Source organism: Oratosquilla oratoria, chromosome 18 (assembly GCF_046742065.1).
Source record: "Oratosquilla oratoria isolate Oo_2021 chromosome 18, ASM4674206v1, whole genome shotgun sequence".
Classification (NCBI taxonomy): Eukaryota; Metazoa; Arthropoda; class Malacostraca; order Stomatopoda; family Squillidae; genus Oratosquilla; species Oratosquilla oratoria.
This window is the reverse complement of record NC_134794.1, coordinates 1,685,001-1,695,000: the sequence shown is the minus strand read 5'-3', so window position 1 is coordinate 1,695,000 and position 10,000 is coordinate 1,685,001. Positions and strand designations below refer to the sequence as shown.

General features: G+C 41.0%; 1 protein-coding gene across 8 annotated transcripts in view; it reads left to right on the top strand.

Moving 5' to 3' along the window:
- Positions 1-10,000, top strand: part of kn (EBF transcription factor knot) — a 413,486-nt gene that overhangs the window by 175,237 nt on the left and 228,249 nt on the right. For all 8 annotated transcript variants that reach the window (XM_076201327.1, XM_076201328.1, XM_076201331.1 and 5 more), the window contains exon 6: positions 958-1,026. In XM_076201327.1, the coding sequence (XP_076057442.1) occupies positions 958-1,026 (69 nt within the window). The remainder of the gene's footprint in view (positions 1-957; positions 1,027-10,000) is intronic.

Below are 10,000 nucleotides of genomic sequence, written 5' to 3'. Positions count from 1 at the left end.
TTTTTCTAACACGCTGCCTTGTTCATTTGTGTTCAATGTGTTTTTCCTAATGTCCTGTTATCATATTTATGTAAACATATGTTTAATGAGTAAAATTAATTCCATTCACCATGAATATTACCATTTCTTGTCTTTATACAATTTGTGCTCATCAATGCTTCAAATACATGTATGCACACATATTTTATATATACAATCTTTTCACCTTGTCCTCATCTGGTACCTCATCTGGTCATGATATTCACTTGTTTTTATTAAAGTCATCTTCAAGTAATAGTGGGACGATACCAAAATATTTAACGATTCCGATACGATTACCGATACTAGTACAAGCTTCCGATTCCGATACGATTCCCGATTCTGTCCCAAACTTACGATTACGATACATTCGTTGATTATAATTCGTTGTTATTTTCAGGCTCTGCAGTTGGTTTGGGAAAGAAATATTTTATGAAAAAAATACATTTTTAATTAATCGTTTATCGGAATCGAAAATCTAGAGAAATATCAAGACTCGTATCGGAATCGTTGAAAATGCTTTCATCGTCCCATCACTGACTTGAAGGTGAATCTAACAAAGACATAAATGTACCAGCCGAAGACGAGGTGAAAAGGATTTATGTAATTTTGGATCACTCCATTATTAATTATTATTATTATTATTATCATTATTAATTATTATTATTATTATTAATTATTATTATTATTATTAATTATTATTATTATTATTAATGATTATCATTAATTATTATTATTATTAATGATTATCATTAATTATTATTATTAATTATTATCATTAATTATTATTATTATTAATGATTATCATTAATTATTATTATTAATTATTATTAGTAATTATTATTATTATTATTATTATTATTATTATTATCATTATTTTCTTTTTTTTTTGTCCAACGGAAACTAACCTTTCTCTTCTCTTTCTTTCTCCTCCCGAAGTCGCTGCTGTGACAAGAAGAGCTGTGGCAACAGGAACGAGACGCCCTCCGACCCCGTCATCATCGATAGGTGAGTGTTGAGTGACGTGCTAAAGTTATCCTTGTTCGAGATCTCACTAAGGCTCGTTTCACACGTACCGACTTTTCGCCGTGCGTCGTCCACGACACGACGTCGTGGTCTCAAACAACCATGAGTATCTCTAGACACTCCCTCAGTGACATCGCAAAGGCTTGTTTCACACGTATCGACTTTGCGCCGTGCGCCGTCCACGACACGACGTCGTACTCTTAAATAACCATGGGTATCTATGTATGTTTTCACACGTGATCATGATGTGTGAAAGTTTCCAAAGACACTCATGGTTATTTGGAAGTACGGCGTCGTGTCGTGGACGGCGCACGGCGAAAAGTCGACACGTGTGAAGAGTCTATAAGTCTCTGTTACAGCGGTCATAGACCAAAAATGCTTAGAAATGGCTGTAAACCCTGATATCAAGGTTAATATACATGTCTAGTAACCCAAGGATCCAAATGTACATGTGTGTGAAATCGGGGTGGGGGAGGGAATCAACTACTAACCTTTAAAAAGGACAATAAACCTTCTGCACATGTATTAAACATAGTTCACTGCCCTAAGATAAGTTACAACCCACACATATATATATATATATATATATATATATATATATATATATATATATATATATACACACATTTTACTCTCGACGGGGTTCGAACTTTGGTCATGCACGGCAATGTACTAGCAAACACCCTACTCCTCCTCTTCTTCTCCTCCAGGACCTGAACATTTTCCTGGGAGCCTCCTGGGGAGCGAAGGAAGCTGCTTTATGATTTATCGCCCCGCATGGCCAAGGTTCGAGTCCTGTTTGGGGGAAGATGTTGTAAATCATCTCAAAGCTGTGAACTTCACAAGGAGTATATTATATATATTATATATATATATATATATATATATATATATATATAATTCTAAACAGAAATGTAGTAGCACATTTGTAAATGATACACAGGAACCCACAGTCGGAGAAAATAAACTTTGAATAAAGAAGAATCCTATATTTCGGCTATCAGCTATCAGTACTCTACTCTATGTACTTTCCTGAAGAGGGCTACAGTTGATAGCCGAAATATAGGATTCTTCTTTATTCAATGTTTATTTTCTCCGACTGTGGGTTCCTGTCATATATATATTATATATATATTATATATATATATATATATATATATATATATATATATATATATATATATACACATATATATATCCAAATCAATTACACTGGAATACAATGAAACCCTAATAATATAGGTTACCCACATTTCAAAAAACCGCATTTAACCCCCTCAATGAGGGGAGTGAGAGTAGGATTGGGGTGGGAGTGGGAGAGGGAGTCTTGGAGGGAATGGGAGGGGCATCGTTATCGTTCCGAAGACGTACGTCATTCGGTTTCATTTCGTTATATCCCGTCACCGCTCCCTACGGAAATCAAGCAAGCTCCTTCTTCCTTCCAACTTTGTCCCTTACCCAAGGAGTTCCATACTTGTACGGGGAACAATCAAAATGCCTTTCCAGCTCTCTCTCTCTCTCTTTCCCCCAAAAACTTCTCCGTAATTACTTTTGTTTCCGTAGAATGACCCCCATACACGCACACATACAACCTCGTGGCGCAGTGGTTAGAGTTCTCGCCTGCCACTACGGTAGTCCGGGTTCGAATCCCGCCCAGGGCTGAAATAATTTCAGTATCGCTGCGCTGCGGGTCGTTAACGAGTTCTGAGCTCTCTTCCGGGAGAGAAATAGCTGTCAATCACTAATCCAACACGTGATCCAAAGACCATGGTGAATCACATACACACACACACACACACACACAAACGTGTTATCGACTCTATTTGGTACCAAACCATCCCCTTGCCTTGTTCTTTGATCGAGACGAGGACGACACCTCCACCCACCCCCTCCTACCCCTCACAGATGCGGCAGAAGCACCAGCACGCCCACACAGTTGCACATGGGCGTGCGGGCGAGTCTAAGGGACTGGGGACAGACCCCAGCAAGGAGGAGGGTGTAAGAGGGTGACGGGGGGAGGGGGGAGGAGAGGTTGGGGGAGAAGTGGAAACGGGTGAGGTTAGGAGTATGGAGATTACAAAGGATTACAAAGGCGGAGCATGTCGACAGGAGACCTTTTGGTCCATAACTATGTCGGATGCGAAAAAAAATTAATAATAAATAAATGAATAAAATATAATAATATAAATAATAAATAAAAAATATATAATAATATAAATAATAATAAATAAATAAAGAGGCGAAAACTGGATTACCAATAGGGCTGTTGACGAAATGGGTCAGTTGTACAACAGAGGAACTTAGAATTGCTTGACAATTATTTACACAAAAGATGAATACGGGGCAATTGAGATCATTCTGCAGCCTTGGTACTCTCCTGCAAAGAACCGCAACCCCCTTGTATCCGGTCACGGCCACCAAGTCGACCAAAAAAACACTTCTCACGGAGAAAATATTCTATTTCTATTATTGTCCGTACCGTGAGAGACGGAGGGGCGGCAAGGGAGGAGGAGGAAATTAATGGAGGTGATGAAGACCCAAAGAAAGAAAAAATAACAAGAGCGATAGAGAGATAAGAGAGAGAGAGAGAGAGAGAGAGAGAGAGAGAGAGAGAGAGAGAGAGAGAGAGAGAGGGGGGGGAGACGGGGTGGGGACAAAGGAGGACAGAAGGTGCAACGCGGAGAAAACCTAAGTGAAGAGGAACCACGGAGTGACGTGTCTGGAGGAGGCGGGGGTGCCCACTGCGCCAGACACAGCTGCAGGTGTCTGGTGGTGTCTGGTGGTGGTGGTGGTAGTGGTGGCGGTGATGGTGGTGGTGAAGCTAAAGATATATTGGTGCTGATTGCGATAGCAGTGATGGCAGCGGCACAATGGTGGTAGTAATGGTTGTGGGAATAGTGATTTGTTGTGGTGGTGATAGTTGTAAAGGTAATGATGGAAGTCGGGATGCCTTGTGATGGTGGCAGTATTTGTGATGGTGGTAGTGTTAGTGGGCGATGATGACTGTGGTGGCAGTGGTGGTATTAATGGTGATGTTAGTGATGGCAGTGTTGGTGGTAGTAATGGTAGTGGTGGTGGTAATGGCAGTGGTGGTGGTAATGGTGGTGGTGGTGATGGCAATGGTGGTAGTGATGATGGTAGAGGTATTGGTGATGGTAAACACATGCCGATGATACCAAGCGAATAACCAAAGAAGACTCGGGACAATACACCTCAAAAGTCTTTAAGAAGACTCTCCCGTACAGCAGAACCCACAAGACCAGGCAACCTTAACCCGGGGTGCCAGGAAGTGCTGAAACCACTTCTAGGGGTTGCTAGGAAGTGCTGAAACCACTTCTAGGGGTTGCTAGGAAGTGCTGAAACCACTTCTAGGGGTTGCTAGGAAGTGCTGAAACCAGTTCTAGGGGTTGCTAGGAAGTGCTGAATACGTGGTATTACTTCATTTTCCTTTATCCTTCTAGTGATCCTATGTTAACGAGAGTCAAGGGAGCGGTAGACTACCTAGACCTGACTAATACTACTACAGTGGGAGAGCCCTGAGGGGTCGGTATAGATGAATTGACGCTGCGGAAGGCCCAGAAGCTTCTCCTTTCTTAATCTTCTGGTGCCAAATAGGAAAGAGTCGCTGGAGCGTGACGTCGAACCACCTGACACCCGCCCTTCGCCCAAACAAAGATAACCCCCCTCCCCGCCCCCGGGCCCCGTCCCCGCGGCCCCAAATGTCGCGGCGCCAAGGAGGCCACGCATGGACGACCTGAAACAAAAGACGCTCGACAAGCGCAAGGAAGAGACAAAAGGGGTCGGCCATGTGGTCCCGGGCCCGGCCGCAAACCGAGCCTGAACCTCCTGTGTAGATTATCCCGATGACAAATGTTCGTTCCCCGGAACTCTGGTCGCCGTCATTATGTCCAACAAATGCGGATAAACGCCAAGAACAATGCTTCGAATTATCTCGATTAAATCGCGCTAATATCAGTAATCAAAGTCCCCCCTCCCCCATCCCCCCGACCTCGCCCTTTATTTTTTTTCCGGCTCCCTTTATTGTCCAAATTCGAATATAAGCAAATACGCAAACAGCGCATTTCGGGCCCCGTGATTGTATTAGTTGGGTGCAGAGTTCAACAATAACATTAGTTAATACTCTCTGAATCACCTGATACTCAACCCAGCGGAATAGTTTTTTTTTTCCGTTCCAACAGCGGCACGCGATTTAATTACAGACTCGAGTCTCCCACTCAGATGAATAAAATCGTCTGGCGACACAGAAAGAGAGAGGGAGAGAAAGAGGGGGGCGGGGAGAGACAGAGAGAAAGAGAGAGAAAGAAGTAAGCCAGCACCTGAGGAGGCAAAATAAATAAAACCAAATTAATATAACGAGTAAACAAAGTGTCGAATGGATTTGTCGAAGCCCTCACATACCGCACAGTCCTTTCCCCCTTTCCCTTCTGGCTGCCGTCAGCATATTTCATTCACCTCCATGCCACACCTCTAAAGGTACATTTTACTCGATACGATGATCGTTCATGGCTCAACGATGATCGTCGAACGATTGTTGGAGCACTAATTCTTTGTTTTTGAATGGGGTTGATTTGCTTCGAGCGACTGCCGCTAAAATCGCTAAAAACAAAGAATTAGTGCTCTAGACAATCGTTCTACGATCATCGTTGAGCCATGAACGATCATCGTTGAGGGATAATAATCGCACCGAGGAAGTCGTTCGACTTGACGCGCCTCAAGAAGAACCTTCCGGAGAGGGCGAAGACCTTCTGGGCGATTCGTTCTTCGGGAAAAGTCGTTCCGGGCAGAAGCTTCTGGAAGCGTTTCCCGGCGTCTTCCGGAGAGGGCGAAGACCTTCTGGGCGATTCGTTCTTCGGGAAAAGTCGTTCCGGGCAGAAGCTTCTGGAAGCGTTTCCCGGCGTCTTCCGGGGAGGACGAAGACCTTCTGGGCGATTCGTTCTTCGGGAAAAGTCGTTCCAGGCAGAAGCTTCTGGAAGCGTTTCCCGGCGTTTTCCGGGGAGGGTGAGAGGTATTGCGATCTGTTTGGAAGTGGGAATGATAAGTGGCGATATTTTGTTTGCGCGAGCGGGCCCCAGGATCCTGCAATCATTACGTGTCAACAGAAAAAAAGAAGCCCAAGGTATTCTATTGGGGTACAATGGCCCGCTCAGGGCAAACAAAATATGGGGGTGTTGTCTCTGAAAGAAGAAGAGGAGGAGGAAGAGAGAGAAGAAGAAAAGGAGGAGGAGAGAGAGGAGGAGAAGGAGAGAGAAGAAGAGGAGAGAAGAGAAGGATGGGAGAGGAGGAGGAGGAGAGAGAGAAGAAGAAGAGTGTGAGAAGCATTGGTGGAGGGAGAAGAGGAAGAGGAAGATGTTGGTAAGAGTTTGGGGTAAAACGGGAAGAGGAAGAAGAGTGGGAAGATGAGTGTGAGTGGAGGGAGAGGAAGAGGAGTGTGAGAATCACTGGAAGGAGAAAGAGGAAGATGTTGAAAAACGTCGGCGGAAAAGGAAGAGGAAGAAGAGGGAAGAGGAGTGTGAAAAGAAGAGGAGGAAGAGGAACGTGAAAAATGTTGGAGGATGATGGGGTCTAGGGAGAAGATGAGGAAGAAAGAGAAAGAGGAGGGTGAGAATCGTTGGAGAAAGATGGGGTGTAAAAAGAGGAAGAAGAGGGTGAGAAGCGTTGGGGGAAGAGGAAAAGAGGAGGAAGAGGAAGAGGAGTGTTAGAAGGGGGGAGGGAGAAGGCAGAAAATGAAGAAAAAGATGCAGAAGGCGATGGAAGAAAAGACAGGAAACGAATGGTGTTGATGGTGGTGGTGCTAGTAGTAGTAGTAATATATTATATATATATTATATATATATATATATATATATATATTTAAATATATACAAGATATATATATATATATATATATAAATATATATATACATATATATAAATATATATATATACATATATTCATATATATATATATATATATATATATATATATATATATATATATATATATATATATATATATATATATATAAAGTGTGTATGTGTGTGTATATAAAATATAATAATAATAAAACTACCTACTAAGACAAGGGTCTAAAACGAATGTTAAAACAACAAACGAGTGTTGGATTGTGGGTGAAGGGGTGAAGGAATGGGTGAGTGGTAGCCTTGCCTTGGCTGACTACTTCCCTTGTAAAGTGGACGCGCCCTTTTGGTAGATAGACAGGTACAGATAGATAAACAAACATTAAAAAAGAAAACATCACCTGCCCAAGCACGCGAGCAATAGGTCTTAGTATTATACTTTATATAAAAGATATAAAAAAACCTATAACAAAACAAATTAATAAAAATAAAAAGCATAATAACAGTAACAATAATAAATATATATATATATAAACACAGAAAAAACAATACTAAACAAAAATTAATACATAGAATAAAACAAATATATAAAAAACTGAACTAAAAAAATAGAAATAACAGTAATAACCACATAAAAAAATGTAAATATATCAAAGTACAGAAAAAATAAATAAAAACAAAAATAAATAAATAAAAATACAACCCCCCCGAAGGAAAAGACGCAAAATATTTCCAGAGATTTCTCCCGAGACCCGGCGGGGCGGGCAGAACGCCGGAAACCCGAAGGAGATCTTGGAGACGCCCCTCTTTGATCTCCGGACGCCACTCCCTCCGCTCTGTCGCCAACAGCACGACCACCTGTCATCTCCTTACGGCTTTGGAATCGAACCCGAGATCATCAAAACTGTCGTTGTTTGGGGCAAAACTGTCGTATAATATCTGTAACTTAATAATCAAACTATTTTAAAATATCTATAACTTATTATCATTAAACTGTCGTAAGTCTATAAAATAAAATAATTGAACTCGTATAATATCTATAAAATCGAATAAATAAACTGTCGTATAATATCTATAAATTATAATAATCAAACTGTCGTATGTCTATAAAATAAAATAAACTCGTATAATATCTATAAAATTGAATAAAGTCTCGCATATCTATAAATCATAATAATCAAATTGTCATACAATACATATAACTAACTATAATCAAACTACCCTATAATATCTATAACCTATAATATTCAGACTGCCTTATAATATTCATATCTTATAACATTCAAACTGTCGTATAATATCTATAACTTATTATAATCAAACTCGTAAATATCTATAATCTATAATAATTAAACCGTCGTTTAATTTGTCATTTCCAGTTAGTAAATATATATATATATATATTATAACTAATCAAGATTTATCTAGTCTTAATTTTTTAATGTTTTGAAAAGTAGCGAGAGGTTTAAAAACCTACCGTTATTTGGTTTAAATCGATCTTCTAACGCTTAACACTCTCACGTAGAGTGGAAGACCGTAGCCATTTCGGCTTAAAACTCAAAATTGTCTTGCAGAACTTAAAACCTATCCTATCTGGAAACGATCACAAATGGCGAAAGAAACGTTTTTGGGCTTGACACTGTCATTTAGGGCTTAAAAAATTCACCATCATTTGGATTACAACTGGCAGAGGAAATATTACTGGGCTTAAAACTATCAGCTATAATTAGAAAACTATCTGTATTTAGTTTGTAACGATCTTCACAGACTGTCATGGTATTCCTCAAAAACGGTTTTAGAATCATTGTTAGACCTACAACTGTCATAACTGTCGTTATCTAGATTAAAACTGTCACATTTGAATAGGTAAATGTCTCGATATTTGGCTCAAAACTGTCATAACAGTCGATACAATATAACTGCCGCGTCTGAGTGAATGAACTGGTCAAACGACCTAAAACTGTCATCGTTACTGACATCTGAACTAAAACTGTCACATATGGCCGAATGTGTCATTCCATTAGATTCTAGATTTGTCTAATTTCACCTCGATTTTTTATGTATTCATGTATCTAAAAACCTAAGCTCATTTAGTTCCTAAACTAATGACCTAAATTGGTTCATAAACAAGTGGTTCACCACGAGACGATTTTATAATATTATGAAGTAATTAGCAAAAAGAGGCAACAATGCAAGCAATCTTACACACAAAGGCACAAGCAGAAAAGTACATACACGGACGCAAACATACAAACACATGAATAAGAATTTTCTCTCTCTCTCACACACACACACCGTGCATAGAAACACAAAACAAACACACACACACACACACGCCGTGGACAAAAACACACACAGTGCATCCAACCATACATACATACATACACACACACACACACACACACACACACACAGTGCATACAACCCCAACCACACACATTGCACCCACCCACACTCACATACACAACGCACACAAACACAAATAAACCACACACTGCATCCAACCGCACATATACACACAACTAAACACGGACAGCACACTCATACACACAGACTCAGTGCGTGCAAGAAAGACCTCCACTTCTCTGCATCCCAATATTCATCAGAGCAATCTATTCTTCGTCGAAGACTATTCTTCTACCCCCCTACCCATCCATTCCCCCCCCATTCCCTCAAGTCCCTCTTTCTTCCTTCCCCCCCCCTCCCCCGAGCTCCTCCTTAGTCCCTCCCACTCCCACTCCCAGGCCCCTCCCCCTTTCTCCTCCTCCTCCTCTACAAACCACAGCCTGGAACACATCTCTCATTTGTGTGGACAATGAGAGCCCTCGGACAAAAGTATGGAAAAATGAAACTCAGGGGAAATACTCAAATGCAAGCCAGTCCTTCTCATTCTTCAGCCGCTCCCGTTGTTGCGGGTTGGTTGCAAGAAAAGAGAATGAGAGGAGATTTGAAAGGGGGGCGAGGGGGAGGGGGGAGAGGGGGGGACAAAAGACCCGTAGGGGAGTGTACGGAAGGGAAGACGATACAAGAGGGGGGAGGGGGGTCGTCTCAACAAGGGAAACGGGGGCATTATAGAAAATATATGATTAAAGTTAAA